This window comes from Lissotriton helveticus, chromosome 9 (genome assembly GCF_964261635.1).
Source record: "Lissotriton helveticus chromosome 9, aLisHel1.1, whole genome shotgun sequence".
Classification (NCBI taxonomy): Eukaryota; Metazoa; Chordata; class Amphibia; order Caudata; family Salamandridae; genus Lissotriton; species Lissotriton helveticus.
In genome coordinates, this window is record NC_136070.1 from 1,057,487,033 (window position 1) to 1,057,512,851 (window position 25,819).

A 25,819-nucleotide genomic window follows, 5' to 3' on the forward strand; every position below is an offset into this window, starting at 1 on the left:
CGAGGGCGAGTGCCTCCTCGCTACCTTTATAGCCCTTGAGTCTGGGAGAGCTAGAGCGCTAACCGCTCGCCTCCCTGGATGTTCCTGGCTCTGCCCCGCCTTCCGCACCCGTGATTGGCTTGAGGGTCGGACTGGGCGTGCAGGCACAGGTCGAACAACAACAGGAGCTGGTCCCTCAGTGCGTGTGGGTAAGCGGAATTATTTCGACAATGTGTAACTAGTAATCAGTTTTCACACAGACAGGCAATTCTTCCCCTTTTTTTAAAACACTACTTCAAATAGCAAAGTAAAACTATTCACAGGCTCACGGAGCTCGTTTTCAGCAGTTAAACAATTAAAACAATAGCGAGCAGTAATGCTCTAAGAATGGCGCCAAGCGGGTTCAGGGAAAGCTGCCACCGTCCCCCTTACCGCGTGGTTTACTTGCATGGTTTACTTGCATGGTTTACTTGCATGGTTTAGACGTTAGTGGTTGTTAGCAATCTAGACTCTGAGCGGAGGGTCGGAGGTGTTGCAGACTGGGAGGAGGGTCGGAGATGACTTCCTGCCCGGATGAGGAATGGCTTGATGAGTACCATTTTTCTATTTTATGATTTTTTTTATATGGGGTTTGAGGCCTCGGGCGGGTGGTCAGGGTACCTTTTATGGCTTGGGGACGGTTTTAGGGCTCAGGGCCGGTGACTGGGGTGTTTTTATGTCTGCTGTTCAGGTTTTAGGGCTCAGAGCAGGGGGGTTGGGGGTAGATTTAAAGGCTGGGGTAACGGTTTTAGGGTTCAGGGTGGGGGGCTGGGGTGTTTTTTTACATCTGGGGTCAAGGTTTTAGGGCTTAGGGAAGTGGGGTCTGCGTTGAGTTTAAAGGCTGGGGGAGGGTTTTAGGGCTCAGGGTGGGGAGCTGGGTGTTTTTTTAGGTCTGGGGTCAAGGAATTAGGGCTCAGGGCAGGGGGTGTGAGTCGATTTTCAAGCCTTGAGGTGGGTTTTAGGGCTAAGTGCACAGTCGTGTTCATAGGGGGGGTTGTTTTTAGGGCTGGGGTCTGATTTTAGGAGTCATTGCAGGGGTCTGGGCTGTTTTTAGTGCTGAGTTTGGGGTAGAACTTGGGGCAGGTTGCTGGGTTTTAGGACTCAGGGCAGGGGCTAGGGGAGAAGCTTAACAATGCATATGGCTTTACCAATTATGCCATTACAACTACATTTGTTGTAAAGGCATGCATGATAAAGGCATGTGTTGTTAAGACACGGTCGTTAAGACCACGTTGTTCAGGCCTGGATGGTTGGGGATTACGTGGTTTTTGACATACAACCACTGTCGGTGCCTGGGGTGGTGGTTATACGTATTTCTGCTCTTTCACTACTGGGATGGAATAAAGCCAATGTAGAGCCGCACAGCCCCACCTACTGGCTAACAGGAGCACTGCTAAGAACATTTCTGGATCCGGTCTGGCGCCCGGGAAAATTACAAAGGTGAGCAATCTGTGGGTAGAAATATCGATCAGAAGGTAATGATGTCCACACACTGCAAGGACTTTTGTCCCTACTCCAATATATGTTAGCTTTCCCAGTTTAGTTGAGTATGCCCATGAGTGTGTACAAATTGCTTGTGGATAAGGTTTGCCGGACTAATGATGTTTTATCAGGGAATGTTGACTGGAAAATATTTCAAGTATTTTAAGGTGTAATATTGTTAGGTTGCTGTCTTACACTAAACAGGTTGGAGAATGGGACAGTCAAATGCTCTGTCAAGTCCATCTGTGTTGAGACTGGCAATTTGGTGATGGTGGGAACTAAGTCAAGGATTTTTCCTTTGAAACACACTGGTTCCATGTTGTCATCTTTGAAGTTCACGGTTATGATCAGTTTGCGGAATGTTCCTTTCAACTTTTTGATGGATGAGTCTCCGTGGGGATTGAGAACCCAAGAAAGACGTTTGAGGGATGATAGCACTGTTTTTCACAATTATGTTGTTTGTTATATCACAGAGGCTGCAGATCACAAGTATGGCGGCTGTCTGAAACATGACGAGGCATAAAGTAGAAGTTGAGAAGATCCAGGGAGTTGCAGGTTGTCATACCTAAAGGACTCAATGGCAGGATTACTTGTGCATGACAGTGAGGCCGTCTCTAGTGTTGCTCATCTGTTGATATCTGTATGATATAGTCTACGGGAATGCGGACATCTGCAATATGTTTTGATGTTGTTGTGAGCCATGTCTTGGTGATAAAAACTGCACCAAGGCTGTCATAGTGGTGTCATCTATGTCTGCAGCATAGCATGCTGTTGAGTGTCCGTTGATGGGCCTGAGGAGTAGTACCTGTTCTGTAACTGGATTGTGTTTGGGGAAGCAGGGGAAGCAGGGAAAGTATGGATTTGTTAGGTTCTTGCAGCATGTAAGTTTATGAAGTGAGGTACCCATGAGAGTTAATGAGATAACGATTACGTGCATGGTGCTTGAGATGATGGCCATCATGATCGGGTACCCGACTTGTGATTTAGATGACTTTTGGTTCTTTGGTCTTTTTGATGCCTTAACAAGACAATTGTTCTTCACTTCACTATGGTAAATTGTGTATTTTAGGAAATAGTTATTGGTATGGAAAGGGGACGGAGATTCTCAGTTGCTGGTTAAGGGCAAATAATCACACTAGCCAAGTAATACCACATTCCCCAGTAGCTGTGCCAGGATGCCAGACCAGGAGTCACTTTTCAACTTTAGAAGTTGCCTTGGTGGAACAGCAGCGAGGATCTATTTGGGTGGTGAAGCTCGTAATAAGAGCATGACCACCTTCTAATATTGTCTATCAAACAGCTGGCCTTATTTCCGATTCAGTACCAATGAGGAATTTACAAAGTGAATTTGGCATTCTCTTGGGGTTAAAAAAGTATAGCAATGAAATCATCACTGCTTTGCCATACTGGCAATATCTTAATATGCCTCATGAGGAGACTAAAACATAAGCTAATATAACAATAAAGGGAAGCCGTATTATGGTATATAGAAAACAACCAGCAACACTGAGAATATGGTACTTTATATCTATAGATGTATAGAAAGTGCACTTTATGTATTGCCATAATTATGGAAAATAATAAAACTCTTAACTCCTCAATCAGGCCAGACTAAGGAGTGGTACCCCATCACTGTCGATGGAAGAAATGCAGCCAGAAAAGAGGTGAAAAGCTCGAGCCATGCAAACGAAAGGACCTATATAAGTTACTTGTTATGAGTTAAAACATACTCTGGTCTCGAGATTGGTGTCTATGTCTGGAGGCCGCTTCATAACAAATAGGATTTGGCTTGTATTTCTGTCTTTTACGTAGAGTATGGCTTTCATAAAATGACTTCTTGGCACAGTACTTAAGAGCGACCACTTTCATGCCTTTGCAATACTTTGCATTTACATTGCTTTCATGCCTTTGCATTACTAATTTATACCTCATCATGGGGCAATGAATCCAAAACTGCTCAACAAAGTCTCTTGTGCACAGGATATAATAAACATTCGAAGGCATGGCATAAAGACAGAAAAGAGAGAGCCAGACTAAAGCTGAGTAGTAAAACAGCAAATCATTGAACCAACAAATCAAAGTCACAAAAATCAAGATGTAGACAAAACAGCAATTTTCGCTATCATAACATATGTCCGTTTTATAAAGCATTTATTTGTCCAGGAAGGGATACTCTTGACATTAATAGCAGATTATTAACTAAATCAAGGGTGCTTATTGTATGATCCATTGAAAGATGAAATGCTGAGTGGAAACAGAGAATTAAATCCTTTGAACACAAGTTACATACATAAACTAATCCACCAGAGTGGAATCCTATACAACCCATAGGGGAATGAAATAAGTATTAAACCTCAAGAAGTATATTGGTTCCAGTTTCAAAAGTTATGCCAAGAGTGTATATGCATATAATGTCTAACATTGTAGTTTTGGCTTTTTAAGCACTGTTTACAATCGGTGTTGCTATCATCCATTTCAGTGGTACTCCATGTCTGAATTTCACAAGGCCGAAAGGCTTACATAGCCCTGTCATGGATTCAACTTCGGTGGTCTGAAGGTTGCAACGGAATCGATATAGCTCAAGAAATACAGTGGTTGGTTATTCAACGATTTCAGTGTTTTTTAAAAAGTACTCACACAAAATAATTGGTTCTCACTCTTTGCCTCCCCCCCATCACTGTCCATCAGCTCCAATTTAATCTATCTTCCCAATCTCATTCCTTGCATTACATTAACTCTCTCGCAAATGGTTTGCACGTTTATCACCCCATTGCTTCCTCCTATTCCACAATTCCTATTGACTGCCCCCTCCCCTTTTTCAGTCTAATGCGTTCATGTACTCTTTTCAATGGTCACAATTTTAGTGTTTCAGTCCCTCACGCCCATAGTGCCAGGAACATACACTCACTACTCTCAGCGCATCAGCTCTGGTCATAACTCATCCTAGCATCTGTTGCATCATCCCAATCCATCTTGTGAGAACAGAAAGGAAAGAGCCTGGCTCACAAACGCTCCACCCAAGCCAGCTAAGCGCATGATTCGGCCATCATCGACAAGATTCTGAGAATAATAACTACCTTAATGTCACAGTGCTACATATACATTTAGAAATTAAACCAAAAGTAAAAAAAATAAATGTAGAAACTCTATGGCCTGTGCTAACAGAGCAAATATGAGGACTGCCAAGGCCTTGCTAGCCGCTTTCCCATTCAGCTACAGCCCTGGCATGAAAAGGAACAGCAGAGTGCAGAGAACTGGCACAAGGATTATTTTTCTCATACAACAGTGGAAAGGAAATATTCTCAGGGATTTCTCATTTGTAGCAGCATTCCTCTTGCTTTTATTTAGCCATGAACCAGTGGGAACAGGAGAGGCACTTATTTTAATCTTATGTTCTAGATCCAAGATCTCTAACAACAAGCCCAAAACCAGTTGCAAATATGGGCAAATTGATTGTCATTCTGAGATTACAAAGCTCAATGAGCTCAGGTAGAAATGGATGGAAGGAAGGATCACAGAGCATTGGAAGGGTAAACATACACGTGCACGTCTAGAAGTGAGGAGAGTTTGGGAAAATAGAAAGTGCAAAGGAAAAACAGGCATTCACTCAAAAAGGGATTAGAACGGAAGCTGGATTACACACAGCAGGTGTGACTGGGTAGTTGGGGAGAAACTATTGATAGTTAGTTGGTACAAGAGGGAGATAAGTAGACCAGTGACTTAAAGGCCATGATATAAAATGTACTTGCCTTCTTTAACAATGATCTTTCTTCTGATTCCTTTCCTTAAAGATACTCCCCTGGCACCATGCTGGTCCAGAACAACTTTTCACCAGAGGTAGGTCTTCAACACAGCCTGGTGGCTCCATGTGGCTAAAGCCACAAGTCCTCCTGCAGGACATGACATCAACCACGGATCACAGACGCAATTTTGTGCAATGACACCAGTTCCTATTTTTCCATGCCTCACCAAAGCAGTCCAGAGCTCACTGTCCGCGCCTCATCAACAAAGTTTCAAGGTTCAAATCCTTTGGTATGTGCTTCCAGAGGATGTCTTTATTGGATCCATATTACATTTGCATGCAGTGTCTTGGATTCATCCTGAAAACTGCAGCCTGCAATACACGTTCCTTGATACATTCGATGGATAAAAGGGAGTGGGAGGCCAAGGCCCACAGTAAGTCACCCAAGTCTATCCCTTCTACTGCAGGTAAGTCTCCTGAAAATGAAAAATCTTTCGTATGGGAAAAACATTCTGCCCATACGGAAGAAACATCTTTTTTGGACCAATCTAACGTCTGAAGAATGTTCTTAGAACGAGGAATCAACAGGATAATGTAGCTGTAAGAATCAATCATTTTTCCATCAACTGCATTATGTCAGTGGAAGGAATTCCACATGCCCATGTTGTTTCTAACAGTTCATTTGTTTTTTGGAGCCATACATTTTAAATCCAAAGTTTCTTCTGAGGCCAGCTAACCAGGTTTGAGTCTCAGTGTCGGCACAACATTCTGTGATTCTGGGTAAATAACTCAGGGCTAGATGTAGGTAATTGTAATCTACCGATTCGAAAATACAGAATTTTACCGATTCGGTATTTTCGAATCGGTAAATGCAATGTACGGTAAAAAATACTGAATCGTTAAGATTCGGTATTTACCGAATCGGTATTTACCGATTCGGTAATTGCCATTCATTCCTATGGGCGTGGAGGCCCATAGGAATGAATGGCAATTACCTAATCGGTAAATACCGATTCGGTAAAATAGGGAAAGAGACAAGGGTGGCGGGGTGTCACTTTGACACCCTGTTGCACCCCTGAATAGTGCTGGTGTGCACATGTGGCATACATACATGCCCTAAGGGCATGTATGTCTGTCACATGGCACAGGTGTAAATGCACAGATTTGCATTTACAGAGGAATTCCTTATTTACCACCAACTAATAGTTTATATTACCGACCGGTAATAGCCTTCCTACATCTGGCCCTCAGTCTCCATCGCCTCTTTTCAATGTAGTTGGCTTCGGCATGAAGGCAGTGGGGGCTCAAATCTACCTTTACTGAAGGCGTTACAAAATAACGAAGCAACACCGAAAGGTGAAGAACCCCTCTGAACTATAAAATAAACCCATTTTAAGTATGACAGATGCAGACTGCAGAAAAGATGAGTCTTCATTCTCACAATGTACGTGGGTAGAGTGGTTTAAGGAGGCCTCCAGGGACACGGCTCATCATCAGAAATACATAAACAATTTGAAAGAAGGAAATACTTCAACTTATTAACCCAGAAAAAGGGTACATCTTGACACCCAAACAATAAAGCACCGAGCCTGCACTTGCGTGATTTCACTGCATAGGTCCCATGCAATGTTCAAAGGTTTTATTATTACAGGGCATAGGGTGGCCTTTCTCAGTAGTTACAAAGACGATGAACGTGGCAAAAGGGAGTAATAATGGATACAATGTACAAAAGCACAACAGCGAGTGGGGGGCAAGAGCACGGATGGTGGGAGGAGGGAGGGACTGGATACCGATTCACTCGTATAGAGTGCATGTAAAAAACAAGCATTTGCAATGCAATAGGTCTCGCATTAGGAAAGTTTGAGCTATTGGTATTGTAAATGACAAATTTTCTATTTATGTTTTGTTTTTGAAAATACCGAAATTAATAGCTTTGTCATTTACAATGCCAATAGTTATAACTTTCGCAAATGTGACACCTATAGCATTTGTAATGCAATATGTGTAGTATTTACATGACTTACATGTATTGATATTACAAATAACAATTTTTTTTCAATAATTAATACTTAAATAAAAGTTATTGTAATTTATAATGGTAATAGCTTAAAGTTTTGTAAATAACTTTTGTGAAGATTATGTTCAGTGTATTTTATTATGACGAAAATCCAAGAACAGAAGTGAAATATTAACATCTTTTTGTTAAGTTTGTAATAAAGCTTGAAACATTGAGAGAACATATTTGGACCAGGTGTTGGTGAATGGTTGCACAGATTGATGCTGTGGTGGCGCTGAGTGATGATGTGGTGATGGCGAACGAGTGATACTGTGGCGTTCAGTGATGCTGTAGTAGCGCTTAGCGATGTTGTGGTGCCCCTGAGTGATGCTGTGGTGGTGCTGAGTGATGCTGTATGCTATGCTATGTTTTGTTTTGCTATCCTATGTTTTGTTTTGTTATGCTATGCTATGCTTTGCTATCCTATGCTTTGCTTTGTTATGCTATGCTATGCTGTGTTTTGTTATGATATGCTATGGTTTGTTATGCTACGATATGTTTTGCTATGCTATGCTTTGGTATGCTATGCTATGTTTTGTTATGCTATGCTTTGAAGTGTTTGGTATGCTATGTTTTGCTATGCTATTATATGTTATGCTTTGCTATGCTATGTTTTGTTGTGTTTGGTATGCTATGTTTTGCTATGGTATATGTTTTGTTTTGCAATGCTATGTTTTGTTGTGCTTTGTTAAGGTATGTTATGTTTTGCTGTGTTTTTCTATGCTATGTTTTGTTATGCTATGTTTTGTTTTGTTATCCTATGCTTTGTTTTGTTATGCTATACTATGCTGTGTTTTGTTATGCTATGCTGTGTTGTGTTTTGTTATGCTATGCTTAGTTATGCTATGCTGGTGAGGGGAGGGGCTGACAGAGGAACTGACAGGTAGGAGATGCAGACAGAGGGGCTGACAGGCAGGTGGAGCAGACAGAGGGGCTGACAGGCAGGTGGAGCAGACAGAGGGATTGACAGGCAGGTGGAGCAGACAGAGGGGCTGACAGGCAGGTGGTGCAGACAGAGGGGCTGACAGGCAGGTGGTGCAGACAGAGGGGCTGACAGGCAGGTGATGCAGGCGGAGGTGCTGACAGGCAGGTGGTGCATGTATTTATATATATTTGTAAGTATTTAATATAGTTCAAGTTCAAAAAGACTTTATTTCGGTCAAAATGACCTACAAAGTACGAGACACAACATTCAATCATTTCTAGAATTACATCATCCAACCACTCAAAATTAACAAGATTGTATGCAAAGCCAAACACTTTGAGTTGAGAAGAGAATGCCTCGGAAGCTAGGAGAAAACAAAGCCATCCCTTGAAGAAGAAACCCGCATTAAAATGGCAGGGTACGGACAGAAAAAACGTGACTATCAGCAAAGAGAATTCAGCAGACATACCAAAGTGTAAGTGCCTCTTTCAGCTTTTTGTGAGACAGCTGCACGTGAAACAAGTGATATTGTGTATTTTATGTCTCGGAATGAAGAAAGGCTAAGTGGAAATTCTATCACAGTGGCAAAATTAGCGCCTTACATTGTATAAAATGCACAATCCGCCCCTCTCCGTGATGCAAAACTTCACTTAATCCCTGATAGCAACATCCTTGGACAAGCCTTGTACTCTCCAAAACATTGGTCCTAAATACAATGCACAGAAGCAGTTTTATACTAGCAGTCGGGCCTACATTTCACACCACTGTATTTTGAATAATAAACTTGGGAACCCCGAAAGGAGGCCAACAGGGCGGTATGTGCCTTTCTGCTCACAGGAGTTTAAAACAAGCTATATTTCACAAGAAGCCAACATCTCCTGAAAGTTGTAGGACTGGAGCAGTATCAGTCACATCCGAAGCATCCCGGATATGCGACTGACTTTGCCCAGGCATATCGGATAATGAAAGTTCGCAGTTTGTGGTTGTTGTGGTGGGCTATTGCCTCTGAAAGGCCAGTACAGTTTGGGTAATGTCACTTACCTATCAGGAGTGGGAACAGCGATGAACAATGCTGCATTGAGCGCTCATGATTCGACTCCCCGCAGAGCACTGCAAGCTTTTGACACTGCACAGCAGTTTGTATCATGAACTGATCTCGAAGCCAAGAGGGTAGTTCTAACCTTGGGTTCTGGAGTGGAATGCTACTCACCCCTAAGCGCTTCGACGCCTCGTCAGGGGCAGTAAGCGCTATATAAATAGAGTGTACAATTACAGTTACAATTTTCTGACAACATATGGCATCCATAATAATACCTGGTGGCACCATGCATTGACATACACTGCATCATGTGCCGTGCTTCGATTGTGCCTTTAGAAGTGTAACAAGGAGTGATGGGAGCCTAGGCCGCTCGACTCAGCATCACTGTGGGCACGGACACCCCCTTCAGCCTCCCCCAGGCTGGCCGTACATTCAAGGCTAAATCAATGGAAACGTCACTCGCACTAATTTTGGGACCGTATTAGGCGCGGATTAGCTAGCCTTCCCTTCCATATTGCAAGCTGCTCTTCTCAATTAAACGCCAGTTTCTCATTCAATAAAACCAAGACAGTAATGGCTTGTGCCCATGGCTTATCTATTCTAAGCGAATTTCGGCAGGTGTTTCTGGTACAATTCCGAATATCAGAGCTTGACCATCTTAAATAAAAATTAAAAATAAATAAAAGTTACATTTTATGTTGTTTAATTACCCGGTCTGATAATCGCTTACACTGACAGGAAATGCACTGGGATGATATCATCATGCAACCAGAGCTGAAGAAGTTCACGCCGTGGCTCGGGTGCCAGGCGAGACACAGGAAGCCAGGTGGGACTGCCCGGGACTGCCTGCTTGAGGGCAGGGCCAACAGCACAGACAGGATGCGGACGGGAGCCTACCCCGCGCTCCTGTGAAGAGAAGGGAGCAAGCGTGTGACCCAGCAGGGCTCCCGTGCTAAGGGAGAGCCCCGCCTGCTGCGGAGGCTGCACCGCTGGCGCAAGGAGTTTGGGGAGAGAAGCGGGGGGGGCTCGAGGCACATTGCCGGTGCCTGCCCCCGCCGCCTACCAACCCTGTGCAGCCGCCACCACCGCGGGACGAGAGGAGTCCGACAGACCCGGTGAGGGAGGGGGGGGGGGAGGGGCACATTGCCGGTGCCCGTCCCCCCAGTGAGGAAAGCCACGCGTGTGCCCGGTGAGTGGGGGTGGGAGGGTGTGTCTGTGTGCGTGCGCACGTTTGTGTGTGTATGTAAGCCCCGCATGTGCCTGGTGAGTGGGGTGGGTGGGGGGGGAGTGTGTGTGTGTGTGTGTGTGTGTGCGCGCGCACTTGTGTGTATGTGTTATCCACTTGCTGCCAATGTAGGACAGGAGATGTGCACGGCGTGTGGGTGAACGTGCGCGCTGACATGGGGGAATCGCCTGCACATGCCCATCCCCTGTCTCACATTCCCAGGAAGTGGATGACAAAAGATGCTTCGCTGGACGCAGCACTTCACGCTGCTTACACCAGCTCGACCTAAAATGAAGAAAAGTACCTGTAGAAAACTGCGGTCAGTGGAAAGACACTGGTTGCAAACAGGGAAAAGTGTGAGGTCCGTGCACCACAGGAGGGACAAACACAAAGTGCCAGGAAGAAGCAGAAGATGCGGGCCAATCAGAATCAAGGAAATTAGAGTGGCGTGAAAGCCAGCCTATGGTAAATATTAGTAGGTAGCAGGTGGGCTCTAAGCCCGTTTTTAATTAAGCTTTTATTGTTAACAAAAGATTTCACTAACAGCACAGAACCTAAAGTATATACAAGAGGTCTTGAATGCTCGACCTAAAAACAGGACAACACTTTATCCAGGACGTTACATCTCTGCTTGTTCAATGCACCAATCAGGATAGGTTCAGGTACAAAAATGACAGCGCTCTTTGTATGAAAACTTACCCTTCAGGATGCTGCAGTATAGAAATCATTAATTCTACAGCCAATGCTCCAGCTATTGCAGCTAAACCTGGTCGGCTGACTGTGCACTGCTGATCCAAAGTCCGGTCTCTAGTGGACTAACAAGACAAAAGAACAGATCAGTGGAAGCGCAACAAAATTAATAAACACATATATGTATTTTTGGTTGTCGTTTTAGCAATTTCTTACAACTTGCTTAGCAAAATTACGTTTATTAATTGAACAATCAAAAGCATACTATGTACATCACACCTTACAAAAATTCACTGAAATATGCACATGCTATAGCAAGGAAAATCAGATCCTCTCTAAGCATGCATCCTATTTGCTATCAGGGACAGAAATATAAAAAAAGATGTGCTCAAAATAAAACAAACCACTTAATACTGGGATATATTATCCAAAGAGAAATATAATTGGAACATAAAGAAGTCCTGCCTCTTAGTTTAACTTTGTCTCAGTTTTCAGATTTCGGTTACTGGTTAGGGTGATAGCTACAGGGGGTTTTAAGAGCCAAGTGCAAGACTCCAGATCAGCTCCAATTCAGGTCCAAGGAAAAAAGAACAGATCCAGGAAATCACCACCAAGAAAAACAGTCTGGAGCTCCAGAATTCTCTTAAAGTCACCAAAGGCTTAGTAATAATCTGGATGTTATAGCCAGAAAATTTCACAGCTGCATGTTTTTCATTGCCGGTGGTGGATGGAGAAAACTTCTTAACGTTAAATTTCATAACACTGAGAATGTAAAACTGAGTGGGCATTCTTTCAGCTGGTCCTCTGCTTTTTAGCTAGGCTTGTGCTGGGGCAGGCTGAACACTTTCAGCACCATGCTTTCATTTCATTAGCCCTGTAATTTCACAGAGTATGTGAAGAATACCACGATATAACCTTGGTTGACCTACACCAGCCTTCTCCAACTAGTAGCAGCTGTACACATTCCATGATGGATTCACACACAAGGAAAACAACATTTGTATAAACTCCATCGTTTATAACTTCCTAAAACCAGTTAAATTGAAATCAGTCCTTTATAAGAGATGTTGAAGTTCTAATTTCTTTCAGTTAGGCCACAGCCCCATCTTCCTGTTTGGAGGGTAGGCACTGACTATTCGAATTTAGAAAAACATACATTTCTAAACATTAGACAAACATTTAGGACAGGAAAGGTGTAATATGCATACATTGCACAATTTTCTCATGAAATCAAAATGACAATAGAAAAAAAAAACACTACATAACTGTTTTGTGCAAAAGGTATATTATTTCTAACTTTATTCTACCAAATTAGATTGGTGAAGGATGCCACTAGTGATGATCTCTTCTTGTAAAGACCCAAGTCCCTATTCACAAAGATATGTTTGGTCATAAATGTAAGTTGAGGCCGAAAATAACTATCTTAAGACAACCCAGAATGTAAAAACTAAATTGGCAGCATTTATAAATTAATTTATTATTCCTAATTTCTCCACTTTGTGTGATGAGAAATATGAAGAAGTAAATTCCGCTCAAGAGGATGGAAGGGGATGTGACAAGGTTTATTTGCTTAGGAAATGGCCAAACATATACGCTGGACCCAGGAGATATGCAGGGATTTATAGTTGGGTAACTGCCCTTCTAGGAAGGGACGGGGAATGGATTCAATCGAATTCAGGGAGAGTTTTTTTAAGTGCATGGCTTCCTGGACTTCCCCGAGCTGGGTAAGGTTAATCTCCGGGGAAAAAAAACAGAGTAGGTTGTTATTTGATGTGACAGAGAGAGGCAAAGCGGTCCAGAGCTTGGGGGAAATAAATACAGAGAAACACCATCTATGTCTGGGCTTTTTCACCCTAGGAATGCAGATCTGGTGCAGGCTGGTAGATCTGAATGCTCGGTTAGGTTGATAAGGAGTAATCAGGTGACGGTGGATGCGCGCTGAGTTTACGTAATGTGGACCGCTAAGCCTCCAGCCGATTGTGCCACGGTCACCCCAGCCACAATCATGGCAAAAAAAGGTACCGCAGGGCAGGTCAATCCCTTCTTTCCTCAGGCACGTGCCATGGCTCCAATTACCAGGATGATGGCAGGAGTCACTCAGGCACGATTTAGAAGTGCTGCGGTTCCCTCAATGAGTTAACGTTTCCTAGGCTAGAGCACCAGTCAGGCTAATTGTGCATCTCAGGTGGACAGACCACTGCAACAAGGTTAGTTTCTAGAACAAAATAGGCAGTTCTTTCTACCGATCAGTCTCCAAGTGATGTCCCTCTACCGCTAGGAAGCTAGCTGTCGGACAGACGTCTGTTCTTATTGTAGTCCTCTGGGTACTTTGTGGAGCATGTCCTCCTTGGTCAGAGAGAACTTGGAACTGTAACAACAGGTGGGATGGCAGACAGGGCATGTGAATTCTCTGTCTGCTCTTCAGTGCCAGTTTGTGTAAGAACATTAGGCAAGAGTCCATAGGGTTCAAACCAGGGTTTGAGAGATTTGTTTTGGACTGCTACATATCCTTCGAAAACTAATCCTTTATTTATTTATTTATTTATTTATTTTTTCTCTCCTCTTATATGCCACAAGTAGATATTATCTCTAGATGGGCTTACTCCGGGCCACTAGCACAAGCCTACCTTTCCTGCCCTTGGGTTTGTGGATAGCCAACGGAGATTGCCCTGAGGTAGGTCGTTTCCAGTCCAACTCCCATTCACGATGTTACTTGCCACTTTGGGAGGACAGGGCCACTTAACCTCTGGCATAATCATTGGACTTGTTAGTATTATTTCTCACACCATCTCTGTAATGCAGACCAGAGCTTAATGGAATTTTCCCCACCACACAACATATCTAGACGACTCACAGCCATGATATTTCTTAGACAGTCAACAAATTTGGGGGGATTGTCAGATTTCCAATCTTTGCAGATCTCCCTCCTAGCCATAACAGCTACGTAAAAAATAAACTGTGAGGTGCAGTTTCTTATATCATAATCATGCGGAAGTCCAAAGAGAACTAATCTAGGGCTACAAATTATTGGTATTGACAGTACCTCTTCTAGAAACCCACACACCTGTCTCCAATAACTAGCGATTTCAGGGCATTCGACAAACATATGCCCATCATCTGCTGCTGGAAACCTGCATCTTGGGCATGAATATTCTTCTGTTGCGATCTTGGAAAGTTTCGCAGGAGTCCAGTATGCCCTATACGCCGTAAACAGGTGGTTTCTTCCCAAGTTTGATGGTTTTATAATTTTTTGAGATAATGTGAAGGAATCCATCCAAACCTTTAATAGGTCTCCTGAGATCTGTACTGTAGAATTGTCCCATAACTTAATGATTTCGGCCTCTAGATTATCTTTAGTTCCCACCAATGTCTTGTACCATAGTGCAACCTCACCCTTCCATCCCCTCTCCCTACTTATTGATTCGAAAATAGGACTCTCCTCCTCATTGGTCCGATTCTGTCTCCCCCACCATGAAGATAGTTGGTAAGATTTGAATCTTGTGATGGTAACTTCTGTTAAATTTGATAGGGATTCCCAACTTAATAATGTCGAGTTATTACATAAATCCGCCCATTTCATAAGACCTGCTGTTCTCAGTGGAAGGGCGAGTCGGTCCAGTAAGCATTCCGGTGTACCAGAAGAATCCCATATTGGGGCCTGAGGATGGTAGTAGGGGATGTCTAAAGTTCTTCGTATTGATTGTCAATTATCTAGGGCTGTCCGCAGGAGCTTCAGACGAACCTTCTTAAAAAACTTCCGATCTCCGAATTTATAGAGAAAAAAGTCTGGACCATGTGGCCAGGAGTCTAAAATTTTTAAACTGAAAAGCATAGCAATAAAAAACTAAATCAGGTAGGGCTAGCCCACCCAGTTTTAATCCCCTTCTCAGTTTCCTCCAGGCGATTCTACGGGACTTAGTAGCCCATATAAAAGAGCCAATCCTCCCTTGCAGATTAGAAATATCCTTTTTATTGAAATTTAAAGGGATGGAATTAAATAGAAAGGTAACCTTTGGCAATATAATCATTTTGACTAGGTTCATTCTACCATAGATGTTAAGAGGTAGAGTGTTCCATCTAGTCAGGAGCTTCCTAACTTCCTTAACAACCATTAGCCAACTAGTTTTGGAAACTTCTTCTAAGTTGTGGGTAAGATAAATCCCTAAGTATCTGATTTTTGATTTTGCTTCTGGTAACGGGATGGGGTTGTTCCAGCTCATTATGTCCGTTTTATCTTTATTGATACTATACCCCGACACTGTGCTAAAATCTTCTGCCAATTCATATAACCTAGGGATAGCCTCCACAGGATTCGATGTATAAAGAAGAAGATCATCAGCATAGAGTGCTGTCTTAAGCACTAGATCTCCCATTATGAATGGTATAATTATTGGATCTTGTCTCAGGGAGCAGGCAAAAGGCTCAATATAAATATCAAAAAGGAGGGGGGACAGGGGACAGCCCTGCCTCGTTCCCCTAGAAATGTTCAGCCATTCGGACAGACTACCGTTGACCAATACTTTGGCCCGGGGGCTCCTGTATAATGTCTCAATCCCTTTAATAAATACTTCTGGAAAACCAAATTTTGTCATGGTCTTCCATAAAAATAACCAATTAACTTGATCGAACGCCTTTGCGGCGTTGATTGCCATAATAGTAAGCGGCATCTCCTTCTCGTTTGACATATCTATCGCTCCGATGACTTGGAATGTGAGTTCATTTAGTTGCAGCCGGGTATAAACCCCCTCTGGTCAGAATGAATTATAGACTTAATTATTTTGGCCAGTCTAGATGCAAGTATACCAGAATAGATTTTAGAGTCTGAGTTTAGGAGGGAAATAGGTCGATAGGACTCTATCTTTTTTGGGTCTTTATTAGGTTTCGCTATGAGGGAGATTGTGGCTTCTGACCAGGAGGCTGGGGTATGCTCCCCCTGTAAGAATATTTTATTAAAGAGTCTCAATAATGGGGCTAGGACTTCTTCTAAAATGTCTTTGTATACCTCGGTCGGCAATCCATCAGGGCCAGAGGCCTTGTTTCTGGCCATTTTTTTTTTTAACTGTGACCGCACCTCTCCCTCCGAGATCTCAGTAACTAGGAAGGTTTTATCTGAATCGCTCAGCTGAGATAACTCTCTCAAAGCCCACCAGTTGTCTAGCTCTTCCAACCCCAGTCTATTCTTCTCCTGATATAATTCCTCCATAAAGCCTCTAGCCTCTCCCTTAATCTCTATATCTTCTACTAGAGGCAAGCCAGTACCACGCTGTGTTAAGGAATTAATGTTATTTCTACTCCTCTCTGTTCTTGCCTTCCAGGCTAACAAGGAGGCACACTTCTCTCCATACTCAAAGTTACGGAGCTTGCTTACTTCCCACTTATCTTTGATTGTTTTGTCGGCTCGGGCTTTAAAGCCTATCTGTAGCTCTAATATTTCCCTTTCTAGACCCGGAATACTAGCTCTATCTTCCAGAGCGGCCAGCTGTAATTGTTGTTCCTTCATTTTAATTAAGTCGAGATCCTGAGTGTCTTTTTCTTTCTTAAGTTTTCTATTTAAAGCCATATGCGAGCCACAAATTCCTCTTAAATAGGACTTAAATGTGTCCCATACAGTTTGATCTGAGGCCGTGCCTTCGTTGAATTGAAAAAATTCCAACAGACTCGCCTTGATTTTATTTTTGATCTCATCGTCTAACAGGATGGTCCTTTCAAGTGTCCACCTATATTCTGGGGGGCTGATTTTTAAGATTATTTTTAACTCAACCACCGAGTGATCTGACAATCCTACTGGGATATGTGAGATTGAAACAATATTGGACAAAACCGATTGATCTACCAAAAAAAATCTATTCTGGAGAACTGACTATACTTTTGGCTATAGAAAGAGTACTCCCTAAGGTTACCATGCTTAACTCTCCAGACTTCCCGTAATGTAAAATCTTTCCTGATATTCTTTAGAGCATGAAGGGATTTATTTGGGGGGTTATATTTGGCTTTAGAGGTACGGTTCAATTGTGAATCCAATATAAGGTTAAAATCACCTCCTAGTATAACTGGAGCTGTGTGTTGTATCATATACTGCTCCAACTTTTGAAGAAAGCAGGCGTTATCTTCATTAGGACCGTAGTAAACAGCACACAGAAAATTAAAACTACCAATTGAAAGGACGGCTGCCAACCAACGCCCAGACTGATCCGTACCCCAGTCATGGATCCTGATCCCCTTATTAGCACGTACCTCTATAGCTACCCCTCTGGTAGAACCAGTTTGCCTCGAGCATAGAATTTCCTGAACCCAGTTAAGTTTTGCGAATACTTTCCTACATGCTTCGGCTTCCAGGTGAGTCTCTTGTAATAAATATACATAAGCTTCAGCATTTTTCAAGAATTGACAAACTTGTTGTTGTTTCTTCCGACTCCCTAAGCCATTCAAGTTCCAGGAAAGGAATTTACTACTAGATGTCATGTTTAGAACCATTATGGAGTAGTTTCGCACCTATAACCAGTAGTGGCCTGTGTTCACATTTAAGTTTAAGAATATAAAGACTTATGGCAAATGAGGACATTTTTATCTGTTTCTTCCCTTCCCCCCTGTGGCCCCACCCTTCCCACCCCCGAGGAACCCAATCCTCCTGTTTGGCGTGAGCACGCCTTAGGAGGCCCCGCACCCCTGACACACCTTCTGAGTAAAACTATACAACAGTCTTTTCCCCCGCTCTGTCCATAGTCTACCCATTTTTTATGTTTTTTTCCCTCTTTTATCCTTACTTATTTTTATGAGTTTTTTTTACCAAATTATTTCTTCATTCTTTATTGGATAGACCCCCCCCCCTTTTTTTTTCCCCCACTCTCTAGCGAGCACTGTATTTAACAGAGGATTAGCTATTTTCTCATTTTTGATAATAGATCATCGACTTCTTCTGGGAAGTTACAGGTGAACATCTTATTATTCCACATTATTTTAAGCATAGCGGGGAACTTCACCTGGACTTGGGCACCCAATGCACGTAGTTCTGGCATCCTTGAACCCAGCTCCCACTGCCTTTGTGCGGTCTTTCCCCCTATGTCAGATCTAATTTGATAAGAGTTAGCAAGATAGTGGAGAGAGGTACGTGCTAGGCACCTATTGAGAATCAGTTCTTTGACACTGTATGTTTGGAAATAGACCAAGATCTTCCTTGGTGCCTTAATCAATCAATCAATCAATCATAACATTTGTATAGCGCACTACTCACCCGGAGGGTCTCAAGGCGCTTGGGGGAAGGGGGTCTGCTACTGCTCGAACAGCCAGGTCTTGAGTTGTCTCCTGAAGGCGAGGTGGTCCTGGGTCAGCCGAAGGTGGGTGGGGAGGGAGTTCCATGTCTTGGCCGCCAGGTAGGAGGTGGATCTTCCTCCGGCGGTGGCTCTTCGGATGCGTGGTACGGCGGCGAGGGCGAGGCTTGTCGAACGTAGCTGGCGGGTGGGCGTGTAGAAGGTCAGGCGGTCGTTGAGGTACTTGGGGTCCAGGTCGTGGAGGGACTTGTGTGCGTGGGTGAGGAGTCTGAACGTGATTCTCTTGCTGACGGGGAGCCAGTGCAGGTCCCTCAGGTGGCCGGAGATGTGGCTGCAGCGGGGGATTTCCAGGATGAGTCGGGCGAAGGCGTTCTGGATGCGTTGGAGTCTTTTCTGTAGCTTGGCTGTGGTTCCGGCGTAGAGGGTGTTTCCGTACAGTGGCTCCGTTACGATCCGGATGTAACCTAAAAGGGTCTCTGTGTACTCTCTGGATCTCCGCTTCTAGATCGATATCCAGCCGATCCTTTAGTATATCCTATCGGAGTAGACTACATACAAATCTCTTTATATCTTCCACTTCGACCCCTTCTGGTATTTTGAGGATTCTAAGATTGTTGCGCCGACTCTGTGTTTCCAGTCTCTCCAGATCCATTGTGAGGGTCCGATTTTGTGATTTAATAGCTTCTATATCCTTGGAATTTCCTATTGAGGTTTCTGAAAGCGCAGTAACTTTGCTCTCCAATACACTAGTTCTAGCAGTGATTTCCTCTAACCTGGTCTCTAAAACATCGAACCTATCATGTAGCCCCTTTTGGTTTCTCTCAGAGATCGCAAACTTGCCCATCAGATCCTCTCTCAATGTTTGAAATAAGAAACCCAGTCTGTCCCTCTCAACCTCAGTCTCAGTTGATCTATCAGTACCATTAGGTTGAGGGATCAAATTGTATGTACCATGGGATGAGGGGGGAAAAGATAGAGACTCAATGGGAGCAGTATAAGGAGCAGAGGCAGAAGAGATCGCTACCGAGCTCAATGAAGCTTGAACTATTGAGGAAGTAGGCAGGGCCGGGATCACACTCACCGAGTCTACTTGAGCACCTGAGCCTGAATCTTTCTCGGGGCTGGTCTGTACTACTGCCTCTAGACCCCTCTCCTTGGAGGCTAACTCCAATACTGCGTATTTATTGCATAGGGGTAGAGTAAGAGGTAAAGAGGGAGTAGGTGCTCTATCTGGCCGGGTATTATCAGCTAATTCAGAGCTTAATTTGGCTTCTGCCTTATTTACTGCGCCCACTTTAGAATTCACTGCTTGCTCCATTACCTTATAGTAACTTTTAAGTGAGGGAGTAGCCTTTGACGTTTGTAACTGCTTAATCGCCTTAGCTGACCCTCCTTTTCTCACTCCACCTTTCTTCTTTTGTTTGTATGGAGACACGGGCGTCGCCCCCCCCTTTCAACAGTGTCAGCAGAGTCCCAAACTCCTTGCTTCCTCAGTTCTTGCTTAGATCTTAGCTGATACCTATTCCTTATTTCTACCGTTTTTCCTTTAACTGCAATGTCCTGTTTTTGATGGTAATCTACAACAGGGGTTACCCCTTCTGCACAACTGCCGACCTTAACGTTCTTGTATGTATTGTTACAATCACTTTGGCAGACTGTATTAATATTAGCTTCCTCCATACAGTCTACCCCTCCAGGAACCCCCTTACTGCTGGTCGATGTTGCATAGGTCCCCCACCAAACCGGACCTCTCACTCGAGAAGAAAGCGCCTCCCTCGAGCGTAGCCAGAGTCTCCTGCAACTGACACAGGACTCTTGTTGATTGTGTTTAGCCTCCGCCGTTCCGATATGGCTAGCAGCCGGCTTCCAACACCAAACCCAGCTCAGCTGTCCCGTCTCAGCTTCCCTCGCGTATCGCCGCTCAGGCATCCCGCAGGGTCCTAGCGCCCTCGAGCATTTGCCAGCCTCCGGACCTCCGGAAAAACAAACAAAGGAAAAAGCTTAATAGTACCAAACAGATAGTTTCTAAGGAAATGTCCACCCGTCCTCACCGCATATTAGGCGAAGTCCTTTCTTAATACGGGGGAAAAAACCGCTCGGAACGTTACACAAGGTGATTCAGGGCGCGGAGCCCCGCAGCAGCCGTCAGCCTGCCGCCGCCATGTTCCTCGGAACAGCCATACCTTCGAAATCTAATCCTGAGTAGGATCGAAATGCATTGTATGTAGACATGGCTGAGTACTTGTTTACACAGCTACAGACTATTCAAAACATAGCTGCTAAACTTATTTGAAATAAAGGCTTAAGAAGCTCAGCATCGGCCTGACTTGACCAGTTTAATTGGATTCCGGTCCGTAAACGAGCCACTTTTAAGTCAATTTTCACAATCCCATACAGAACCTCAGGTCAGCCAATAAAGCTTCGATATCTTGCAAAAGAATCAGAAAATTCCAGATGGGTTGCTGTTCCTTTAACACTTTTAGCCTCCACTCACTGGAACAAGCTCCCTCAGTATTTATGCACTGTGTCAGATTTGCTGACATTTTAAAACAAACTGAAGACATGGCTATACCCGCTTTAAGTCTATGATCAGAACTTGTATTGATAGTAATCTAGCGCCGGGATATCCCTCTGGGGTTTGGGCTTCGCGCTTTACAAATACAAAACACAAGGAGGTTGCTTGGGGGTGAGTTCGGGGAGGAGGTGTCTCTTTCATTTCCGTTTCTATCTCAGCACATAGTTGAACTTCTCTGTCGGGAGTGTAACACGCCTACAAAGAGTGGGGCCTGGATTCCTTGAGCTGCCTTCCCAGTGTCTGAGCTGGCATCAGCATCCGTGTGGGGAGGGTACAGTGTTACTTTACTTTGGCCAGGCCTACCTTGTGGCACTTGTCCCCACAGCCGCTCTATAACCACGGAGTCTGCCCTAGCTCCACAGGCAGCATCCAGATCCTGTCTGTTTCTCCCTTCCAGCAATGATCTCAGAGCCTGGGCTAGGGTCAGGAGCTCCAGCAACAACAATAATAATAATGGAATAAAGTCAAACTTGCACCTAAATGTCTTACAAGAGTCTTGTTATGACTTCACTAATCTACCCAAAATCATCGTTTATCTACTGTAATAATTACAACTGGCTTCTGGGTCATATTGGCTGCAGCCATCGGATAATGTGAATTGGAGTTCTGTGCAACAACGGCCACCTAACAACCTGATTTAATTGGATGACCAGTTTTTCGTTTTTCCTTGTTCTAAATTACTTTCAAGATAAACAGCAGGTACTGTGCACATGTGTGATAAAACAGTATCGGTAATACGGTAGTTCTAGACAAAGAGAAGCATGGACGTCGTTGATGAATTGAAGATAGTCTGTAGTGTTAAGTATTAGTCTTTATTTCTTTGTCTTGTTTTACAAACGCCAGCTGACACGTGTTTCATCAACAGGGTAAAACCTGTGACTCGTCAGGGCTGTATATGGCACAAATGAATATCAAGATGTGGTGATAAATAGTATATTCAAAACGAATGGAAGTCAGCAAGTGTATTAGCTGAACGTCAGGCCGCCAAGCAGTGGGGTATGACTGCTACGGGTTGTCCTTAGACAAGGTGAGAATGCTCCTGGCCGTGGTCTGGCGGTGGATGATGGCCCGACGTTCAGCGAATACACTTGCTGACTTCCATTCGTTTTGAATATACTATTTATCACCACATCCTGATATTCATTTGCGCCATATACAGCCCTGATGAGTCACAGGTTTTACCCCGTTGATGAAACACGTGTCGGCTGGCGTTTGTAAAACAAGACAAAGAAATAAAGACTAATACTTAACACTACAGACTATCTTCAATTCATCAACGACGTCCATGCTTCTCTTTGTCTAGAAATACCGTATTACCGATACTGTTTTATCACACGTGTGCACAGTACCTGCTGTTTATTTTGTACAAGTGTCCAGGCATCTGTGTGCCTGTTCACCTTAGAGAGGCTTTAGGGTTTCCCTCTATACTGTTAGCACCTTCTAAATCTTTCTTAATCTGTCCATCATCACCACTTTTGCCTGCACTGTGTGAGCGCCTCATACTGTACAACTGAAAACTCCAGCTGAACTCCTACTTTCAAGATAATGTGCAGCCTTCAGCAGCGAGGAGGCATTTATAATAATGCTCTATTTATTTGCCACACTACTGCATTTAAGTATAGGAGAGCAAGAATCTGTCCATGTTATCAATCATTAAAACCCAAAAAGCTGCTGAATTTACATTGCCTCTGAAAACCCATACAAAAACAAGCACTATACCGAGGTCTTCATTTCAACTATGGTGAATCCACATTTATTGTATAAGTCTATATATCTGCAACCAACTCAAGAATCTCTTGCATCAGAGGGAGCAAAGAAACAAGGGGGGTAATTTAGGGGTGGACAAAGCTATTGCCCTGCCATTAATCTGTGGGTCTCCACCCAGACAAACTAAAGGTCCCCTTATCTCATATAAAAGTGGAGAAACCACCAAGTTTCTCACGACAGAACATTGACTGGCTGTGCCGGCAGAAACCAAGTCAATGTGACAGATGCACTTTCTTCACTGCGATCCCTGCCACGCAGACAGGGGTCTCGATATGGGGTGGGGAATTCTCTCAAGGGGGAGGTGGCCATTGTCTGCGATGACCTTTCAGGCAGCAGACAAAGCTATAAATAAGTACCCAAGTACTGGAAAAAGACAAAGAGGTGATGACGTAGCTATGCACCATAATGAACAAACACTGGCAAAGCCAAAAAGATATTGCATCTGAAATGCTTAACCCGATCTTTGACTTTGCAAATGCTTTTTACTGATACTGTCTGCATCGGTAACAAGAAATGCATGCTTGTTTGCTGATGCAGAACAGCTTCAGCAAAAACTAAAAAACACTGCTGCAGTGTGATGACTTGTAATTGTGTATGCACCGTATCCTTGCATGAGCATATACTCATTATGTGGAGCCAGTCCTTTTTTTCATTTCATTTACTGTAAATACAAAAAAATATGTTTGAAATTGTATCAAAGTTAAAGGAGGAATATGGTACCAAATTGCTGTTTTCAGACTCGCTTTATAATTTTTTTTTATTTTTTTTTAAAGGGATGGCTGAGAAGCAACTAGGGAACAGATGAGGGGGCACATCGCTGCCACCAAGCTGCAGAAGCAATTTGGGGATGCAATTGAGGATCTGACCCCAGCGTGACTGGATAAGTGAGCCCCGGACTCCCGCCTGCGAGCCTCCAACAAATGAGCCGATTATGTTCATGAACTAACCAACAGGGGTGGACAAGTGTGCCTCTTTTAACTAATGTGTGAACGTCTTGGCAGGTGAATGCTGCGAGTGTGGGTGGGCCATACACGACTTCAAATTAAAACTAAAACCCACGGCTGCCTCCTACCTCAGTGTCTTGTCCAGCAAAGCCTGAGTGCGACTCCAACTCGCAAGTGAAGAAAAAGTACTGCTCTGCCAGAGACGGGCGCGCTCTGAAAAACAAAGCTGCCGCCAGCCTCCTGACTGGCTGCCTTGCAGCCTAGGGTGCTAATCACCCTGCACGTGATCACAGGGAAGCGCGCCTTAATAGAAAACGACGACGATGAGCTGTGAAAGACATCTTGGTGTGTTTATTAGTGATTCACCAGGCTGTGCTGCCAGCTCTCCAGTGCACCATTCATCAATCTATTCTATTTCATTTTCAGACACAGTCACATGCACGCTTTCCGTAGCGCAATTGCCTCGCTGCTGCAGCTCCTTGTTATAGCACGCCTGGGGGTGGTCGGAGGTCCCTAATTATGCGTGACTAATTCATTTAGTGCGGTGATGCGGACACCTGCACTGAAATGCGTTAGTGTCACGCCTAATGCGTGATACTTGGCAGCGCTGTGGAGTGGGTGCACAAATAACATTACAAAAATAAGAAACATATCTACAGGGAGTCATGCAAAGATGTAGCTAGAGAAAGCAATACGGAAAGCACAGAGGAAAGGATTTCAGGAGGAAACCAGGGATAGAGCAAAAGTACAGGCACTCCCATGAGGTGCATATAGAAAAAAAACTGATTTTCGTGAATGTAAGCAGCAAAAGTGTGCAAGTCATTCTATCAGAAATATGAGGGGAAAGATATACTCCGGGGAGTGATAACACAAGAAGAGCTGTCAAATAAGAAGCAAACATCTGATATTGACAAGAATGCCAACCAATGGTAAGCAATGGGCTGAAACAATGCCCACTAGAAGTATTGGTATTGTACAAATTAGACTTCGACAACGGACACCTAAAACCAGCAAGACTTAATGGCCAATAGGGAAGCTGTGTAGTTTATGCCACAAACAGTAGTGATGAATAGAAAGACAGATATGACAGTGTGTGATGACATAACCAGTATTAACCAATGGCAATGCAGTATTAACAATGGCTAGAGACATTGTCAATGGCGACTAAAGAGAGAGCAGCAAAACATTGTGCAATGGCATCACCAGGGGTGATCAATGGCAAAGCAGTCATAACAAAGGTTGATGAGAACACCTGTATCACAGTTGAAAGCCACAGTGGGCGATGACATCACCAGTTGAGACCAAAATTAAGGCATCCGATAAATTGAATAAGTCCCTGTCACTAACAGCAACCCTAACAAACAAGTTACTTACCTTCGGTAACGTTTTTTCTGGTAGATACAGTATCTGCCTGTGGATTCCTCACCTTGTGAATATCCCCCTTGCGCCAGCAACGTTCGGAAAATTCTTTGCAGCAGGCTGGCATGGACGTCATAGGAGCACAGCATCGCGCGCGACTCCGTCGGACGTCGCTGACTCCTTATAAGGCCCACGTCGGCGTGATGACGTCAGTTCCGCCCTTTTCTCCATGCCTTCGAGGCACCCGGACGGACCAACGACAGCAAATATACAAATATACAGTGTACACAGTACATACAAATCAAAACCGTACACAAAGTGCACAGCAAAGGTATCAAGAACCTGAAATATAAATACATAAAACCAGGTATAGCAAAGCGGACAACGGGGAGGCGGGTGGGTCAGTGAGGAATCCACAGGCAGATACTGTATCTACCAGAAAAAGCGTTACCGAAGGCAAGTAACTTGTTCTTCTGATAGATACATCTGCCTTGTGGATTCCTCACCTTGTGAAAAGATTCCCACAGCAGTCCCCACTCCCAGAGGAGGGTGTCCACTCTGCTATACCAGGAAATCTTGGAGGACAGAGCGCGCGAAGTGGCCGTCCCTCCTCACCTCAGTATCCAAGCAATAGTGCTTCGCGAAAGTGTGGAGGGAGGCCCAAGTCGTGGCTCTGCAAATGTCCTCAACAGGAACACCTCTAGACAATGCGGATGTTGCAGACTTTGC

General features: G+C 43.9%; 1 protein-coding gene across 4 annotated transcripts in view; it reads right to left on the bottom strand.

The window, feature by feature from the left end:
• Positions 1–25,819, bottom strand: part of ATG7 (autophagy related 7) — a 1,226,522-nt gene that overhangs the window by 667,074 nt on the left and 533,629 nt on the right. For all 4 annotated transcript variants that reach the window (XR_013601115.1, XM_078661409.1, XM_078661411.1 and 1 more), the window contains exon 16: positions 11,187–11,302. Coding sequence is in view for 3 of the 4 variants with exons in the window: in XM_078661409.1 (XP_078517535.1) it covers positions 11,187–11,302 (116 nt within the window). In the remaining variant the exon portion in view is untranslated. The remainder of the gene's footprint in view (positions 1–11,186; positions 11,303–25,819) is intronic.